The following is a 20,342-nucleotide window of genomic DNA, read 5'->3' as shown; positions in this document are numbered from 1 at the left end:
TCAGGCAATTCTCCTGCCTCAGCCTCCCGAGTAGCTGGGATTACAGGCATGCACCACCATGCCCAGCTAATTTTTTGTATTTTTAGTAGAGACGCGGTTTCACCATGTTGACCAGGATGGTCTCAATCTCTTGACCTCATGATCCACCCGCCTCGGCCTCCCAAAGTGCTGGGATTACAGGCTTGAGCCACCGCGCCCGGCCATCGGCAAGTAATTTTTAATAACAACCAAGATAGGGAAGACATGGGAAAGGACACCTACACAGACTAATAGAAAGGAAAATATTACAACCTTTAGGATCAGATTTGGCAAAAAAAGAAAACAAGCAAACAAAAAAAAAGTCCTTAACTATGAACAACCTTTCCCCTCGCAGGAATGTGCTCTGAAGGAAATCATTGTGGCTGGACAGAGACCACACTGCATAGACAGAGACCACCTGACCTCCAGCAACACTGAGATCCCAGAGGGGCCACGGGGAGTCACTGGAGCAGCTGCCATCAAGTATCTGACCAATGAGCAGAAACTCACTGCACAGTACTATACCAAGTAGAAATGTGGCTGACAAGTTGCAGGCCTATTTAACACATATGAATAAAGAAAAACTATCAGAGAATGTGAACCATTTTCACAGATGAGATGACAGGTAATTGAGTCTGTGAGATGATGGGTAATTGAGGAAAAATCAACAAAAGATACTAAATAAAAGCTAAAATTTGACTTCCGATCACAGGAAGCTTCCGCTAGGATTACAGGAATGCTCACGCTCCTGTGGAAACGGGCACTAGTACTGAACACCATTTTTCACAGAATTCTTGCAAGCACTTCCCACATGCAAGCTGCCAGGTGAGAGCCAGGGGTGAGTGAGACACGGCGCTCACCACAGGGAGGTGTCCTCCTGGACAGGTAGAATAGGGCAGAGATGGCACTGGCTGGCACCTAAGTCTGAACTAGGGCCCAGAGGCTCCAGTGAGTCCTAGAAAACTCTGAGGCTTTCTGCCCCTACCTGGACGCAGGGTAAGGAAATGTACGGAGTCTGCCCATCCGCCCGGTTCCCCAAACCCGAGCCTGGATAGGAAAATAGCTAAAGAGCTGGGCAACTGTCTTAGAAAAAGTCAAAGCACAAAACTCTGCCAACTCCTGACAAAGACCTGCTTGTCACAATGATGGAGGGGACTTTCAGGGAGCCAGCAGATGGAGCATCAGCCTGACTCTGCGTGTGCAAGCTAGATCATCAGTAACTCCAAAGAGCTATCCTGTGTAAGCTTCTTATTCAGGTCCACCAATCCAGCCTCACACGGAGCCCCACAGTCTCCTAGTTCCTTTGCTGCGTTAATGCACGAACTTAAACACCTTTTTGCAAATCAGGATGCTTACTAACCAAAGGCTCTAGCAAGGTAACCCTATAAATAATCAGACACTATTAAAAATAAACATTCTTTACATATACTGTATTAAAAATGACACTATGAGCTTCTAAATGTAAAAGGAGAAAACAGCATTTGGGAAGATGCCATCTTTTTTCCTTTTTTTTTTTTTTTGCACACAGGTGCGCATATGATGAAAATAAAAAGAAGTTATTCATTGGCTGGGTGTGGTGGCTCATTCCTGTAATCCCAGCACTTTAGGAGCCCAAGGAGGGAGGACTGCTTAAGCCCAGGAGTTCAAGACCAGCCTGGGCAACATAGTGAGACTTCGTCTCTACTAAAAGTAAAAAAAAATTTGTTTTAATTAGCCAAGTATAGTAGCATGTGCCTGTGATCCCAGCTACTCAGGAGGCTAAAGCAGGAGGATTACTTGGAGCCTGGGAGGTCAAGGCTGCCGTGAGCCATGACTCTGCCACTGCACTCCAGCCTGGAGGACAGAGTGAAACCCCGTCTCAAAAAAAAAAAAAAAAAAAAAAAATTTAAAAAGGCACTTAAAGCATCGATATGTGCTGCGTTTTCATATATAAATTCATCACCCTCTACTCTCAGCCTGTGGGAGCAATGCCTGTTGGCTCTGCTTTTTAACTACAGCAGACACATTTCTGGACACAAAATGAGACTCATCCCAAATGAAGGGCTAGGTTTCAACATGACAGACAAAGTGTGCTGTTCTCAAGCGAAAAGGGGACCGGCCACAGGGGCAGAGTCACATGCCGCGTCTAGGCAGGGCACTCACCTTGTTGATCCAGAACACCATGGCATCCTCGAGGTCATATGGAAGTTCTTTCGAGGCACTGAACGTTGAGAAGCGCTTGACACTGGCCACCACCTTCTCAATGCTGATCATCTCCACAGTGTAGGCCATCATCAGGGCATCCACCATCGCCATGTGGGCACTCTAGGGGCAGAGGCAGCAGCTGAAACCCCTCAAACCCACCCCTCTTACCAGGTTCTGATACAGGGAACCTGTTCATACTCAGAATCCTGGCCTAATTTCTTCATCCCTCATCCTTTCTGTCTCAAGAGATACTCAGATCTGAGACCTGCCCTCCCCCTCACCATCACTATTTCAAGCCTAGCATTTCTGGCCAACGAGCCTCAAGCCCATCAGGAACCAGGAGTCCATTCTCAGGCAGGCAGGCCAGCCCTGCAGCCTGTGGTGCACTGTCTCGCACTGTCATTTCTTATTTCCTCAACAGCCCTGTGGGACTCCTGGGAAAGGCAGTACTCCTCCTCCTACATCATGGCTGTGGGAAGGCAGAGACAGGAGACCTGCCCCAGGCCAACCACCCACCCAAAGGGCTGTGGCTCCTCGTCCAGAGCTCTGCCTGCTACAGCTGCACTGTGCCTTAGTGCAGCTTCCTCAGATGACACAAGTAACACTCTCTTCACCCACCACATGGCACTGCAGTCTCGGCAGCACCACGGGAATCACCAAACAAAGGCAGTCAGGAGGCACTGAGAATGGCCCTGACCCAGAACGCTCTGGAAAAGGCACATCAGTACCAAGCCTTTAGAGAAAGATGAGGGTGGGATACTTGGGGGAGAAAAAGGCAGACAGTTATTTTAGCACAAAGTATGCATGAAACAACCTAACAGAATGGGCACAACAATTATATTTTTCATCATCTGTAAAAAGTTTGCCTCAAATATTAATAGGCCTCACTCCAATCAGCATTCAGAGAGCATTCCCAATGAGAAAAAGAGATCAGTGGAAGCCCTCTTTTCCCCATTCTCCACAACAGTCATGTGCTTTAAAAGAGACGCAGTTTCCTAAAGATCGCCAGCGTGCAACAGCTCAGGTCTTCACCACCTCGCGGCACACCATGTTCACATCATCCATGCCAGGTGCGCCGCACGAGAGCCCATGGCTCCAGAGCCTGGCCCCTGGGGGCAGCCACCACAGACCACTCACCATCTTTATGGGTGCGCGACTAAGGTCGGACTCTGTCACGGGGGTGTCATCGCTCTCCATCACATAGATCCCTTTCCGGGACAGGGCCTGGATGACAGACTGGTGTCCCTGTAAGGCGGCCACCTGGTCCCCTTTCAGGATGAGGCTGCAGACACGGCAGTACAGCTCGCTGGACAGGAGAAGCTTGATAACAGGCGGCTTAATGTGCTCCTGCTCATACTGGTCCACGTAGAAAGGGTCTCTGAGGTCCTCAGGGATGTTATCTAAGACAGGGAGGGGAGGACCAGGTGAGCGTGACACACAAGACTTAAACACATCCTGAGCAGCACCAGGGCAGGGGCGCACATGGGAGCCCCTTCCAGTGCAACCCCAGACAAAAGGTAAAACCAATCAAAGGCGCATGGCTGGGTGCAGTGGTGCACAACTGTAGTCCCAGCACTTTGGGAGGCTGAGGCAGGAGGACAGATTGAGACCAAGGGTTCAAGTCTGCAGTGAACTATGACTGTGCCACTGTACTCCAGCCTGGGTAACACAGTGAGACCAAGTCTCAAAAAATTAATTAATTGATTGATTAAATGGGCAACTAACAACATGAAAAGGCTCTAGGCTCTTCAATAATTCTGTCATCTTGTGTACTGACAAAGGCAACTATAGCATCTCAGATTACTACTATGTGAACACAGACAACTCAAATCATTTTGTGACCTCCACCACTGTGACCTCAAAGGACGACTGTCCTAACAGCAGTAAGAGGGTAGGCATGGAAGCCCTGAGAGTTTGAGTGGGGCTGAGGGGAAACCAGCATAGGCTAGGACTGTGCAGTGCCTGTGGGTCCAGTCGGCATCAACCTGGGGAGGGAGCCCAGTGTCCTCTTTCTGACATGAAAACAGGAGGTGACGACAGAGGCTGAACACCCGTGGTCTTTACAGAAGAGGGAGCCAGGCAAGTGTGGTGCCACTGTAACCACGACAACACAGCAGTGGCAATCAGCCTTTATCCATTTTTGGATCAGGCAGCATCAAACTCTTGACATGAACCATGCTATCTAATCTTGCACTGCAGTTCTGTCAAATGAGGACTACCATCCCCACATTACAAACAAGAAACTGAGGCACAAAGAAAGTAAGTGACCTGCCCAAGGCCACAGGAGGCAGAGACCAGCCTGAACCCACATGATCTGATCTGGAGAGCCTACTGTGTATCTCCGGCTGCAACACACACTGCCTCCCATACAAACAGCACCAGGAGCAACATACACATGGGACACCGAATGTGTCATGGCTGGCCTCACTCACTTTTCTAGCCCTGTCGCTGTGCTCCTCACACTGTCTCAAAATGTCAACGGCTGTCCGACTGAAGATGGAGGATGAGGGGTGTCTCAGCAGTCAGACGCATTTGGGAAACACAGAATTCCCAGGCCTTTAACATGCTCCATGCCCAAAGCTCTGTCAGGAGGTGCAGACAGGAGCACTCACACCTCCAGAAAAGTTTAGAAAGGATTAAACTTTTAGTTTGGTCTCCACAGAACAGCTCGTGAAGAAACCCCACCAACACCTAGAGTTGACACAACCATTAACACTGGAGATATTCACAGGGACACTAACAAACCCTGTGTGCGGAGCCAAGCTCTCCTAAGCCCTACCCCAGGGGAAGAACCAGCTATGGCCACGGTTCCTCACAGCAGCCTTCTCTCTCTCCGTTGGCATCTCTTCTGGCTTCCTTCACTATTTTCCTGAGCCCTGAGTCACTTCATTATGGCCCTGTGGAGTCTGGTCATTTTCCCATAATGTGAGCACCTCACAACTGGTTTATTTCTAAACGGCAGCAGCCATCATTCACACAGCACTTTTGTTTTAAAAAAGCCCCACTGTACGCAATGATTAGGTCACCACGGCAACCCGGGGGCGGTCAGGGCTCCAGCTTTGGAAGGCTGGCTTAGCAGACACTAACAGACTCAAATCCTATACTTGCTGACCACATCGGGTAGCCCCCTATTCTGAAATCACCTGAAGTTTTGAAATACAACAGAGCACAGCAGTAACCCAAGGAACGGGCCCCAACACCAAGCACAGTGGGAAGACTTCTGCTTTCCTCATGAACTGCTCGAGGAAAGCCGAGGTGTGCACGGAGTCACCCCACACACACCAGACTGAGACATTCCAGGAAACAAGAGCAAGGTGGCCAGAGACAGACAGGGGGCCCACAGGCTGTGCATCCATGGACACGGGAGGGAAGTCAGGGGAGGGCACTGAGCAAGGGATCCCATAACCTAACTAGGTTCGCACCGGCACTGGGGGAAAGATGCGACAGTCACTCTCAGCCTTCCTCTTACTCAACTGACCACAGCAGCAGCCCACTAAGTCAGGGCTCCTAGCCTCTGTCCTCCCATCTCACTGCCTGCTCCATCTCCTATGCCAGCTGCCCCTCACTTCTCCAAATACTGGAAGGGACATTTCCTATCTCACTCCTCCCAGGTGACCTAATTCACTCTCATGGCTGGAAATGTCACAGACACACAGTAATCTCCAGATGTACACTTCTGGCCCTGGTCACTTCCCTGAACTGCCTACCTGACATCTCCATGTAGGTGTCTGGGGGTACCTTGACCCTAATCGACCTGGCCCAAGCCACCCTCTCCTCCCATTGGGACAACTGCGATGCAGTCCCCCTAGGGGCAGAAACTGTCACAGCTGAGGAGAAAGGCCCCTGGGGACCCCCCAGGGTGATGGCTCTGTGTAGAGGGAGTGATACGACACGCACGTAAGGCGAGGGGTGGCCTTAGATGGAAGCAGGGTAAGCCCCAGGAAGAATGGCGGAGCCCACACCACAGATGCAGAAACCTGGCCAGCCTGGAAAAAGCAACCATGGCTCTGATTTAAGTTTCTCTTTTGCAATCTACCAAGCAGAAACGTTTCCCATAGGGAAGCCCACTTTTAAAATTAATATAAAGTGATTCATGTAATCACCTTTTTGAATCATATGTGAATATGAATAACACAACTAATTCACATAAGTTTCAGATGCAGGAAAATGAGAGAGAAGGGAAAATGATGCACTTGCTAAAGATACAAGCTTCAGATAGTGGTGAAGTCCTCATCACCGTGTGACTCCTTCCCATATGACCTAAGGAAGACCCTGGCCAGGGCGCCCACTGTGTGACAGTGGCCACGCTCCTCCATGGCCGTCCCATGGCAGTGCTGCCCTCAGACACTGAACACTGAACTCAGTCCATGAGTAGCCAGAGTCAATGAAATCAACTACTGCAAGACCTATATGTGCATAGTCCTAAAACCTTTACTGTTCTATCAAAATCAATAGCTATTTAAAAAAAAACAACTTTGTAATGCTTTCAATGTATTTCTAGTTTTTTTTTTCATTTTTTCTACAAACTAGTAAGATTGTTAGAATTATTAATACATATTCATTCAACAATTATTAAGTACCCACGTTAGTCCGAAAATGTGCAAAAATGTCAGGGAGTCAAACAGGAAGAGAGAAAGTCACTGTTCTCAGGTTAAGCCTTGTAAGACAACTGAAAAGTCAACAGGTAATTTCTATACAATGTGGAGGGTATCACACAGGGTGAGCGCTGGGGACTGGGGTGCAGGAGACACCAGCCTGCACTGAGGGTGAGGCGGTGGGACACGCCGATGGAAAAGTTTCTGAAGGGAAGAAAGCAGCCAGTGGGGCCCACGGTGCAGGGCAGAGAGAGGAAAAGATGAAAATGACCCTGTTAAGAGAATGTTAGCAAACGACAGCAGTTCAGAATTGCATAGGAGAGGCAAACAGGATGTGTCATTCATTCACTCAGCAGGTTCTTATGCACCTGAGGCACGCCTGCACTAGCAGGAATTGGACACAGGGGAGTGAGACAGGCTTAGGCGGGCACACAAGGAATGGAATGAGACTACGTCAAGTAAGGCAGTCAGAGAAGCCCGGGGACAAAGAGACCCTCTCTACTAGAGCTCCCTGTAAGCAAGAGTGGAGGATGAGCCTGAACCCAGGAGGCTGCTGTGGTCACCGCCAGGAGAGACAACGGAAGCTGACACAGGCAGGCAGGCAGCCAGCCAGCCTGGGAAGGGGCGCCACCACCCAGGACGCGTGAGCAGCAGGCCTGTGCCTGATGCAATATGGCAAAGACACCAAACTTATAATTCCTGCCAGTCTGGTGCAGGGTAATCCCTTTTCCTAATACAGGAAACCAGGAGCATGGAGAAGGAGGGCAGTCAGGGGACAGGAGAGATGAGCCTGTGGGACCCAAGGGGAGCTTGCCAATGGGGAGGTAGAGAGACTGGAGGCGCAAGAGTAAAGGGACCAACTAGAGACGTGGTTTGGAGCCCATTACGTATACACAGCCATCAATGCCCAGGGAACCAGTCATCCAGTGAAAGCCGGGTGTGGTGGGAGCAGAAGCTGTTCAAGGCAACCTGAGGACAGCAAGCCCACAGGACAGATATCAGGAGAGAAGCCAAGGAAACAGACAAGTGAGCGGAGAGCAGGGCGGGGCACAAACATGGTGCTAACAAGGCCAGAGGAGAAGGTTTCAAAGAGGGAGCGAGCACCAAGGAAGGCTGAGAAGGATGCATGCACGAAGACCACAGAAGACCACAGAGCCTGCCAGACTCAGCTGGCAGGCTTGGGAAGAGCATTCTGGGGACTGGCTAAGAGACGCTGCAGGCACAGAAGTAAGGAAGTGAGAACAATGGGAACTGTGCTGCTGCTCTGAGGGAGAAGTGTGGTCAAAAAAGATGTGTGTTTTGAGGACTAGAGAAATGTTGATGAGAGAAAACCCAATCGATGTGAGAGGCTGAAGACAAGGGCTACTCCTGAGGAAGGAGGACCCTCGGGAGGTGGAGGGGAGGGACACAGTGCCCAGCTGGGGCAATCTTTCACTGGGTCAGGATGCAGACGCAGGGAAGCGGTGGGCGGCCCATCGGCATCTGCGGTTTGTCTGTGTAAAGCAGGAGGCAGGGGCGTCTGTGAGTAGGAAGGCCCAGCCTGGAGGAAGTGAGGAGAAGTGTGGCAACAGGGGACAGAGTGAAGGTCAAACAAGGACACAGCGGGGCATGGGCCCACGAGACTGGAGACAGAGTCAGCAATGGCACCATCAGTGTGGCGGCACTGTCACTCCTCAGACTGCTACATCAGTAGCCATGAGCAGCACATGTGCAGTGGCTGCAGGCCTCGGCAGAGGCCACACAGAAAGGCCGTGGGAAGGGGTCAGAAGACTCTGAGCAGTCTGCAGTAGAAGTGAGGTCAACACTAAGTGCAGGAGGAACTCAGAGGGGTGGCAGCTGACAGTGAGCAGCAGTCAGAGCGCTGGGGTCTCCCAAGGGCAGGGCCCAGCACAGCCACCTGGCCCAGAGTCCCAGCTCGGCCTCTTACCGGGCGTCTCTGAACCTCGGCCGCTACCTGTCCGTTACAAACAATGGAAGGGTCCATCCCCTGCCCTGTGCCTGCTGAGCCTAAGCTCCATGGATGCACACAGGAGTCTCAGCGGTTATTCCTTCTGTTGCTATTATTGCGAGGATGAAAGGGCCAGCGTGGAAGCAGCCATGTGTCAATTGCAGCCCTCCCGCAGCACCTGTGGAGGGCTGGAGTGTGGAGGGAGGCACCACACCAACCACTGGCTCTTTCATGGTGGCACAAGGCAGAGGCCCCTCTGGCAGGTGCCGCAACTGTAGTCACTGCCCAACCTAAAGCCAGGTACTTGCACAGCCTCCAACTCAGTCCCAGAAAAAGAGACCAAGCCACTGCAGTGCCAGGCACAGCCCTGAGAGGCGAAGGACAGTGAATCTCTGCCCTGCTGCTCATCTGAGCCACCTGGGAGCCAAGACCAACTAACCCAGAATGTCCCTGTGGGTGGCCTGGCTATCAGCATTTGACATTGAGTGAGAGTCACCTCTGCAGAGGCCCCAAACGCAGCTGTGAAAGTCTCCACCTGGAAGACGCGGATACTCTTCCTGTTCAGACATAAGGAGTTAACAGAAATAATTCCAACTCAAGGTAACAGCAGCCAGCAGTCTCCTAATTCTAAACCACTACATCCCATGCCCCAGCTCCATCCCGGAGAGGCCAGACACAGGGTAAGAAAAGCTGATGTGGTGGCTCCCACAGGGCCAAATCCACCTGACCCCCACCCAGGGACCACCAGTAACAAACTGCACCTCAACAGCAGAGCGCCAGCCCGGCCGTGCCACAGCAGTCTCAGGGGCAGACTCAGCTTCCAGCCAGAAGGCAAGGAAGGGAGACCTCTGAGAACGCTCAAGGGGGGGAGGGGTTCCAAAACTGGGGCTGGACAGAGAGACCCTGTAAACCTTTGTCACATCCTGGCTGCAACTACAACGGCACAGCAAGCAGTGTGAGAACCACAGCCCACAGCCCTGCCAGGACAGCAGGACAAAGACCCAAAATGAAACGCACTCGCAACTCAAGCCCCAGAAGGCGGGCCTGGGCCTGTGGTCTCAAGGTCACTGGGTGGACTACCTGGTAGAACGAACCAAAATCAACATACTCCAGGCTTCCAACAGGACCCATGGCCTCCAAATACGATATTCCAAACGCCCAACACACAACCCAAAGCTCCTTAACAAAAAAGAAAGACCCCCCCCCGCCGGGAAAACCTGCAACTCCCAGGAGAAAGGGCGACCAACAGATGCCGACCTGACGCTCCCAAGGCTGGGACCGCAGACAAGAGTTCAAATCAACCATGGAACAATGCTCCAGGAAGCACGAACAGAAGCCCGAAGGAAATGAAAACACTCCTAGAAACTCAGAGAACTCCCAGGAAAGACAAGCCCCAGGGTGGAGAAAGGCCAAGCCCAGGGCAGAGGCCACATGCCGGTGAGGAGAGGCTGTAGGGGCCACAGAGCCCACCTGCCCGCAGCCGCCCTGGACCATCTCATGAGTGCAGTGACAGTGGCCCCACTGGGCCGGCAGGCAGACACTAAGGGGCAACCGTCGTAGCCCCTCCTCCTCCTTCTTGAGCTATTCTGAGAGGCCACGGGAGGGCAAGGGACGGGAAGAGCAGAGCACAAACTCTAAGGCCAGAGGCTCTGCACCTAATGCCCAGCTGTTCTCATTCACACCTCAGAAACCCAGCAGGAGGGACACTGGCACCAGGTCCTCTCCCCATAAGCTCCCACCCTCAGCTCACTCCCCCTTCACGAAGAAATCTCAAGGCCACCAAAGTGCACAGCCACTGCAACCGAAACACAAACCACACAGCCTGAGCCTGGAAAGGGAGCACAGAGCCAATGTGAGCAAAGGAGCAGCGAGGCCCTTGGGGCGGGGTGGGAGGGAGCCTCCTTCCAGGCACGGTGGATCCCACCTAGGCCAGCAGCCCCATGGCAGACACAGCAGGGCAGTACACACAGCTCACACCCACAGAGGCTCCGCACATACAACCCCCAACCACAGAGGCTCTGCACTTACAACTCACACCTGTAGGACCCTCCCTCCACACACACAGCTCACACCCAGAGCCTCCACACACAATCCATACCTGCGGGAGGCTCCACACACACAACTCACACACACAGAGACACCACACACACAGCGCACACACAGAGAGGCACCAAACACACAGTACACACACACTCCAGACCTGCAGGAGGCTCCACACACACAGCGCACACCCACAGAGGCTCCACACACACAATCCACACCTGCAGGAGACTACACGCACACAACTCACACACACAGGCTCCACACACATCTCACACCCACAGAGGCTCCACACACACAACTCACACACACAGAGGCTCCATACAAACATCTCACACCCACAGAGGCTCCATACACACAATCCACATCTGTGGGAGGCTCTGGCCGGCCAACCGGGTGATGAGGAATTGCCAGGCAAGCTCAGGGAGAAGACAATCCAGGGAGCCCGCCCGGGACAGCGCTTTCCCCAAGGGCATCTGGAACTAGCTGTCCGTGCCAGGAGAGGTGGTAACAATGGCAGGCTGAGTTTCTGGCACCACACCTTTTCTAATGACAAAATCCGGACTCCAGGGCCTGCCCAATGGCGCCTACCATACACTCTGGGTAGGAAACCTGAAGGGCTGCCCCCAGGCACAGGAGCAAATTTGAAGCAGCCCAGCCTCAGGGAGACTAAAACATGGCCTGTGTGTGTGAGTTGTGTGTGTGGAGCCTCTGCGGGTGTGAGCTGTGTGTGGAGCCTGTGTGTGTGTGAGTTGCGTGTGTGGAGTCTCCCGCAGGTGTGGAGTGTGTGTGGCACCTCTGTATGTGTGAGTTGTGGTATGTGAGGCCTCCCGCAGGTGTGGGCTGTATGTGTCAAGCACCTCCACCAGGACCTAGGGTAGGGCGACCAGATCTGTTCCTGTCTCCAAGTGACTGCTGAAAGCCAACAGAAACTTCCCGTGGGAAGATATGACATCTTAGGCCTCAGATTATTTCCAAAATCTTTCACATACAGTGGTCAGATAAGCAAAATGACAAGACATCATGAGCAAAAGCCAGCAGAAACAACAAACAGAAGCAGGCTCCCAGACTTCCGAGGCCTACCAAGATGAAGTCAGTCCAGGACAGCCTCTCTCCCTCTGACTACAGCCAACCCCAAAACCTAAAATGCAATAAAATAAATAAATAAATAAATAAAAACTTGCTTTCACATTATGGCCTCGCCCTGATTTCTTTCCTTTGTGAGATCCAAGAACCTTCTCTTGGGGTCTGGATTGGGACCCCTTTCCTGTAACAATTAAAAAAAACAAAAACAAAAACAAAAACCTACCTAAGGACTCTGGAAAGTCAGCCGCAGCAGGCACTGGGGAGGAGGGTACATTCTGAAGGAGGAATCCTAAACAGGGGACTTTTCAGGCTTGTCTTCTCTTTGCTGTCCTGGCTGGACCCGAGGGCAGCCCCAGTCACAGAACCGGGCAGCAGGCACAGACAGCCAGGCTCTGAGAGAAGCGCCGTCTTTCTCTGGCCAGAGGACCAGGAGAAGGGGCTCCTAGAAGCTGGAGGGGAAATCATGAGGGCTCCCACTTCTCTCTCCTGGCCTGACCAGGCCGGTCACAGTCACAGAGCTGTGTAGTGACGGAACAGCAGCGGAAACAGGGAAGCCCCATCTTTCTGGGCAGAGGCTGAGGAGAAAGGGTTTCTGGGAGCCAGAAAGTGCGGAGGGAATCCACAAAAGGAGACTTGGAGAGGGATCTCCAGAGACGCGCGTGGGCCTGCACAAGCCGAGCCTGCTCCTAAGCTTCGGGTGCCTCCGGCAGGCCCGGGCCCTCAGGCAAAGGCTGTGAGAGCCAAGCCAACACTGCAGCCACCACCTGTGACGGCAAAACAGACTCCTGAGCTGAACCCAACGGGGTTTACTGCAACCCAGCTGCAAAACAAAATCAACACTATCCAAAGAACTTTAACAGGACCCAGAAACCAGTCTCACAGCATGATGTTCAAAACGTCCAGAGCCCAATCCATGATTATTCAACAAAGAGCCAGGAAAATATGACCAATTTTCAAGGGAAAAGACAACCAACAGAGGCCAACCCCAAAACGACCCAGATGTTAGTTATCAAAGACTTTAGAGCAGCTATTATAAGTTCCATGAGGTAAAGCTACACACTCTTAAAATACATGAGACGACAGAAGTTCTTAGCAGAGAAATTAAAAACTAGAACGAAAATTTCAGAACTAAAAAGTACAACAACAACATAAAATTCACTGGATGGCTCTTTCCCATCTTGCAAGATGGCGGGTGAAGAAGGTGAGAAGCCGGATACTAAAGAGAAGAAACCCAAAGCCAAGAATGCTGATGCTGGTGGCAAGGTGAAAAAGGGTAACATCAAGGCTAAAGAGCCCAGGAAGGGGAAGGCCCATTGCAGCTGCAATGCTGTCCTTGTGACAGGAATTAGCAAGTATTCTCGATTCCACATATTCCAGAAAGGCCATGTAAAAGAGAAAGTACTCAGCCACTAAATCCAAGGTTGAAAAGAAAAAGGAGAAAATTCTTGCAACTGTGACAAAACCAGTTGGTGGTGACGGAAACGGCAGTCCCTGGGTGGTTAAACTTCGCAAAATGTCCAGCTATCCTACTGAAGATGTGCCTCGAAAGCTGTTGAGCCACGGTAAAAAACCCTTCAGTCAGCACGTGAGAAAACTGCGAGCCAGCATTACCCCTGGGACACTCTGATCATCCTCAGTGGACGCCATGGGGGCAAGAGAGTGGTTTTCCTGAAGCAGCTGGCTAATAGGTTGTTACTTGTGACTCCGCCTCTGGTCCTCGATCAAATTCCTCTACAAAGAACACACCAGAAATCAGTCACTGACACCTCAAGCAAAACTGATTATCAGCAATGCAAAAATCCCAAAACATCTTACTAATGCTTACTTCAAGCAGCCGCAGCTGCGGAAGCCCAGACACCAGGAAGGTGAGATCTTCAACACAGGAAAAGAGAAATATGAGATAACAAAGCAGCACAAGATTGATCAGAAAGCTGTGGACTCAAATCTTACCAAAAATCAAAGCTATTCCTCAGCTCCAGGGCTACCTGCGATCTGTGTTTGCCCTGACAAATGGAATTTATCCTCACAATTTGGTGTTCTAAATGTCTTAAGAACCTAATTAAATAGCTGACTACAAAAAAAACATTCACTGGATGGGCTCAACAGAAGAATGGCGATGACAGAGGAAGACAGTGAATCTGAAAACAGATCAACAGAAACAATCCAATCTGAAGAACAGAGAGAAGAAACTGATGTGATACAATGACAAGTCTTCAAGGAGTATGAGACACCAGTAAAAGTTCCAACACTTGTATCAGTAGAGAAAAGATTTGTGCCAAAAAGTATATGAATAAATATGACCCAAATCTGGTGAAAGACACCAATTTACAGGCTCGGGAAGCCTAGAAAACCCCAAACAGAATAAACTCAAAGAAAACCATGTGCAGACACTTCATAAGAAATTGCTAAAAACCAAATGTGACGACACAGGCCCACAGGACCCTAAAACTTAAGGTACCGGCCATAGACTTTAAGTTACCATGCTTCAAACAATTGAAATTTTTGGCAGAAAAGTGGAAATTACAAAAAATCAAAAGAAAAAAGAATTTGACATATTAGAAAAAGAACAAAATAGGCTGCGTGTGGGGGCTCACACCTGAATCCCAGCACTTTGGAAAGCTAAGGTAGGCGGACCATTTGAGCCCAGGAAACCAGCCTGGGCAACATAGCAAGACCAGATCTCTATAAGCAAATTTTTCAAAAGAACAAATCAGAAATTCTAGGCTAGGCACAGTGGCTCACATCTATAATCTCAAAACTTTGAGAGGCCAACGTAGGAGGATCGTTTGAGTTCAGGAGTTTGAGACCAGCCTAGGCAACACAGTGAGACCCTATCTCCACGAAAAAGTTTTAAAAATTAGGTGGGCAAAGTAGAACCTGCCTATTGTCCCTGCACCTCACTTGAGCCCAGGATTTCTACAGTGAGCCATGATTGTGCCACTGCACTTCAACCAGGGAGACAGAATAAGATGTGGTTGAAAGAAGAAAAGGGGGAGGGGAAGGGAGAAAGGGAGAGGAAGGGGAGAAAGGGAGGGGAAGAGAGAAAAGGAGTGGAGGGAAGAAAGGGAGGGAGGTAAAAAAGGGAGGGGAGGGGAAAGGAGGGGGGAAGGAGAGGAAGGGGGAGAGGAGGGCGGGGGGAGAGGAGGGAAGGGGGAGAGGAGAGGAGGAGGAGGAGGAGGGGGGAAGGGGAGAGAAAAGAAAAGGAAAATAGAAGAAACAAAGATTACAGAACACAAAAACATATTCAATTTAACTTTATATAATGGACCAATGAACAGCAGATTAGATAGAGATGAGAGAATTAAAGCATCTTGAATGAAGAACAATGAGACAGAAGAATGGAAATTATGCTAGAGAAGATAAATAATAGACACTGTGCCACTGAAATGTAACTGGAGGCCCAAGGAGAGAAAAAAATGGGCAAAAACAGTAGTCAAATACGTAATGTATGAGAATCTTGCAATACTTGTAAAATTCATGAAACCATAGTCTCAAGAAACACCAGAAAATGCCAGCAAGATTAAAAAAAAAAAAAAAAAAAGACATCCACAGACCAAAGAATTCACAGTGATACTGATGAAATCCAAAGACAAAAGGAAGATTTTTCAAGGAGCCAGAAGGAATTTCTGGCCAGGAGAAAATGTCACAGACTTGTCTCTCCCTGCTCCTCTCCTCTAAACATAACCATAAACCCAGGAAAGAACCCAAGAGAGAGAGGAGGACCCTGAAAGGTGGAAGAGGAAGGTAAACTGGGGCTTGGGGCCCCAGGACTGGCAAACCAACACAGCAACAGGGTACTCTTATGACCCCCCACCCAACAGGACGTGACTCAGGCCCAATGTTTCCTGACTCCCTGCCTAGCAACAGACACAACCTAGGTACACTCATTCTGCCCTGGATGGAGCAGGAGTCCCACCTACCTTGCAAGGCGAGCCCAAGCCCTACTAACAAGGTAGGGACATCAGCAAGAGATCACCCAGCCCAGAAGCACTCCTTCCCCAACGGGTGGGCCTGAGACACCACTCCCAAAAACCAGACACACCCTGTATGCGGGAAATCCTGCAGCGGGACCACCATCACCAGCAAACTCTCTTTCCCCACTGTCATAAGACTCCTCTGCCCACTGAGGGAAGCTATGCAGCTCAGGGGAGTGGTGGACACCAGCACAGGAAGCCACACTCCATGCAGCCAGCGGTGAAGGTGAAACATTCCACCCCTCAGAGGCAGGGGTAGTCTGACAAAACAACCAACCAGCCTGGGAAGCTCTTGGTCCTGTGCACAGACACTCCTCTGTCCATCCAGAGGCAGCATGCTGCCCAGCCTGGGAAGCTCCTTCTGCCCTCGAGCAACATCAGCAGGGACCCATGGGAGCTCCAGGGGAGGAGGCAAGTCAAGTGACTGAAATATCACCACAGAGGCTAGGAAGGTCAGACTATCACCAGAACCACAGTCACAGAAGTAGGACAGGCCTGCATGTTACACCTCAACAGGGTGACTACCGCTAAAATAAAACAATATCCAGAGTTTCCTAACAAAACAGCCAAAATGATCAGGAAGCCATCGGAAATGACTTCTTTAATCAGAAGACGATGAACCGGCACAAGCACCAAGATAAATCAAATGCTGGAACTATCTGAGAAGAATTTTAAAGCAGCTAGCATGAAATCACTCCCAAGTAATCACAAATTCTCCTGAAACAAAACTAGAAAATTTCAGTAAACACAGCCAAATAAAGAACTAAAAAATATAGTAACAGACATTTTAAAACTCACTGGATGGGCTCAGCAATAGAGTTGAGATCACAGAAGACAGAATCATTGAATTTCATGTCAGAGCAACAGAATTTACCCAATCTGAACAACAGGCAGAAAATACAAAGGAGAAAAGAACAGAGCCTCTGAGACCTAAGGGAGAAGAGGAACTAAAGATCCAAGGGTTCTATCACTGGAGCCCAGAGGGAAGAGCAGAAAGAGTAACTGAAAGAGAGAGAATATTCCCAAACATGCTGAATGACACAAATGCATGAAACGTTTTGAGAAACTGAGCGAACTCCAAATAAGACAAACCTAAAGAAATCTACACCAGGACACATCATGACTAAACTTCTAAAACTAAAGACAAAATATCTTGAAGCAGCCAGAGGAGAATGGCATGATACACACAGGGGAACACCAACTCCAGTGACAATGACTTCTCATCTGAAGCTACGGAGGCCAGAGGAAAGAGGCACGCATAATTCAAGTGTTGAAGGAAAAGAACTGTCACTCAACCACAAATTCCATATCCAGCAAGATTATCCTTAAAAAATGAAGAGGAAAATCAAGACATTCTCTGGTGAAAGAAAATAAAATTTGTCAAACCTTAAAGAATGGCTAAAGGAAGCTGTCCAAACAGCAGGAAAGTAACAAAAGAAGGAATCTTGGAGGGTCAGGAAGAAAAAATAATGGAGAAATGTAAGTAATGACTACCCTCCTTATGAGTTTTTTAAATGATATATGATGACAAAAATTTTAACACCGTCAGATAATCAAGACAGTGATATTTAAAAGTGGGGAGAGTAAGGGCAGCTAAATGGAAAAAAGATTTCTACATCTCACTTAAAACAGTCAAACAATGATATCAGCAAACTATTCTAAGTCACATAAGTATACTGTGATACCCAGAGCAATCACTAAGAAATTATACAAAGAGATATACCCAGAAACAATATAAATAAATCTAGATAAAATCCTTAAAAATAGTCAGTTAGCCAGTTAAGAAGTCAAGAAGAGAGAAACACGAACAAGAAACAGAGAAAACAGAAAACAATAAAATGTCAGACTCAACTCCTAATATAGCAATAGTAATTGTTAACAATATAATGTTATTAATAAATGTAAATACTTTACACCAATCAAAACAGACTGGTACAGAGTAGATTAAAAAACATGACATCATTACAGGCTCTTTACCAGAAATACACTTCAAATTCAACAGCTTAAGAAGGTTAAAAACTAAAAGAAAGGAAAACGATACCCCACGAACATACTCTTTTTACTCCCACCCCCCACCCCCACCCAGCAATACTTTTTAAAAAATAAAGCACAACTACATTAATAAAGTAAAAAAAAATTATGAGAGGCAAAAAGGGACATTATATAATGATAGAAGGATCAATCTACCAGAAAGACGTTAAAATTCTAAAAGTTTATGCACCTAACTATAAGAGCCTCAAAGTACATGAAAAATGTTGACACAGCTAAAAAGAGGCACAGACAAATCTACAAGTATAGTCAGGGACTTCAACACCCCCAGACGAACCACCAGACATAAAACCAACAAAGACATAAATCAGAACACAACCAACCAGCAGAATGCAACTGATAGAACACTCCACCAAATAACAGCAGAATACTCATTTTTTTTCCAAATGTCCATGAAACATTCACTAAAATATACTATATACTAGGCCATAAAACAAACTTTAACAAGTACAAAAGAAATCATGTAATACATGTGCCATGCATCTTAGACGACAAAAAGAAAAAAAAAGAATAGAAATCAAACTATGTTATCTTACCTTAATGAAATCATATGGGAAATAAGAAGACAAAATAGGAAAATCTCTGTGAACACTTGAAAATTACAGTCTGAAATCACTGAGGAGTGCTGTGGTCTGAATGCTTTGTATCCCTCCAAAATTCATGCTGAAACCTAATCCCCATTTTGGTTAGTGTTAAGAGGTGGGGCCTTTCGGGGGTCATTAGGTCATGAGAGCTCCACCCTCATGAACAAGACTACGGAGGCCTGGGGGAGCCCGCCCCCTTCTGCTATATGAGGACACCCAGAATGTGCAATCTATGAGGAATAGGCCCTCACCAGACACTGAATCTGTCAGCACCTTAATCGTAGAATTCTTAGCCTCCAGAACTGTGAACAATAAATTTGCCATTTATAAATTACTCAAAGGTACAGCAGTCCCTTCTTATCCCCAAGGGATAAGCTGCAAGACCCTCAGTGGATTCCTGAAATAAAATATGTTTATACAGGGCTGAGTACTATACTTTCCAAAACACAAAATTTTTTTTGAGGCAAGGTCTCACTCTGTTGCCCAAGCTGGAGTAGAGTGGTACAATTATGGCTCACTGTAACCTCAAATTCTCAAACGATCCTCCTACCTCAGCCTCCTGAGTAGCTGAGACTACAGGTACACAGCCACCACACCCAGCCAATTCTTAACGTAGAGACTAGGTCTTGCTGTGTTGCCCAGATGGTCTCAAATTCCTAAACTCAAGCAATCCTCCCACTTCAGCCTCCCAAAGTAACTGGATTACAAGTGTGAGCCACCACGCCTGGCCCTCAAAACACACTTCTTATGAGAATGTGAGATGAGAAAATGCCTACAAAATGAGATGAAGTAGTGTAGTGACCTAGCTTTAGGCTACTCCCAACCTTCTGACAACAGGTTAGACAGAGGACTATCTGCTTGAGGAGCTCCTGTATCATCAAGCCACGACATTGTCCATGGTGGGATGTCTGGAACAGAAGATACCAATGATTTATGAGGGCAGCATATACAGTGTGGACACGCAGGACGAAGGGATGAGTCATGGTACCAGGCAAGATGGCGTGAGACTTCATCATGCTATTCAGAACAGCATGAGATTTAAAACTCATAAATTATTTCCAGAATTTTCCATGTAACATATTCAGGCCACAGTTGACAAAAGGTTACTGGTAAGAGGAGACTACTAAATTTTGTTATAGCAGCCCAAATGGACTAAGACATCGAGTCAAAGTCGTTATCAAAGGAAATTGTTTAAAAAATACCTAGAACTGAATGAAAATGAAAACACCACATATATGTGAGATGCAGCTATGGCACTACTAAGAGGGAAATTTATAACACTAGAGGCTTATATTAGAAAAGAGGAAAGGTCTTAAACCAATAATAACAGCTCCTAGCTCAAGAAACTAGAAAAAGAAGAGCAAAATAAACCCAAAGGAAGCAGAAGGCAGCGTGGCAGGTATGGCTAGAAAAGGGCAACAGAAGAGGTCCTTGTGGGATGGAATGATCTGAACCTGGATTAGATAAATGTCAATATCCTAGTGCAATATTATGCTATAGTTTTAGAAGAAGTTGCCATCAGGGAAACTGAGTAAAGGGTACCAAGGATCTCTGTCTAGTATTTCTTTAAAATGCAAGCTAATATACAATTGTCTCCAACTGGCCAGGCATGGTGGCTCCCGCCTGTAATCCCAGCACTTTGGGAGGCTGAGGTGGAAGAATCACTTCAGTCCAGTAGTTCAAAACTAGCCTGGGCCACAGGCTAGCGGATCCCATTTCTACAAAAAAAAAATTGTTTAAAGAAAAAGATATATAGGCCGGGCGCGGTGGCTCAAGACTGTAATCCCAGCACTTTGGGAGGCCGAGGCGGGTGGATCACAAGGTCAAGAGATCGAGACCATCCTGGTCAACATGGTGAAACCCC

At 48.5% G+C, this 20,342-nt stretch overlaps 1 protein-coding gene across 9 annotated transcripts in view; it reads right to left on the bottom strand.

Annotated features, from left to right (window-relative positions):
* The window catches only part of CAMSAP1 (calmodulin regulated spectrin associated protein 1), a 92,312-nt gene that overhangs the window by 62,444 nt on the left and 9,526 nt on the right, over nucleotides 1–20,342 (bottom strand). For 8 of the 9 annotated variants that reach the window (XM_037730343.1, XM_037730338.1, XM_017505676.2 and 5 more), the window contains exons 2-3: nucleotides 3,340–3,602; nucleotides 2,161–2,322 (exon numbers count right to left, since the gene is read on the bottom strand). In XM_037730343.1, the coding sequence (XP_037586271.1) occupies nucleotides 2,161–2,322; nucleotides 3,340–3,399 (222 nt within the window). In that variant the 5' untranslated portion in view covers nucleotides 3,400–3,602. Of the gene's footprint in view, nucleotides 1–2,160; nucleotides 2,323–3,339; nucleotides 3,603–20,342 lie in introns of those variants that run through there. The other variant, XM_017505678.1, reaches the window with a different exon arrangement.

The sequence above is a fragment of the Cebus imitator genome, unplaced genomic scaffold, assembly GCF_001604975.1.
Source record: "Cebus imitator isolate Cc_AM_T3 unplaced genomic scaffold, Cebus_imitator-1.0 Scaffold339, whole genome shotgun sequence".
Taxonomy (NCBI): Eukaryota; Metazoa; Chordata; class Mammalia; order Primates; family Cebidae; genus Cebus; species Cebus imitator.
This window is presented reverse-complemented; position numbering and strand designations above follow the sequence as displayed.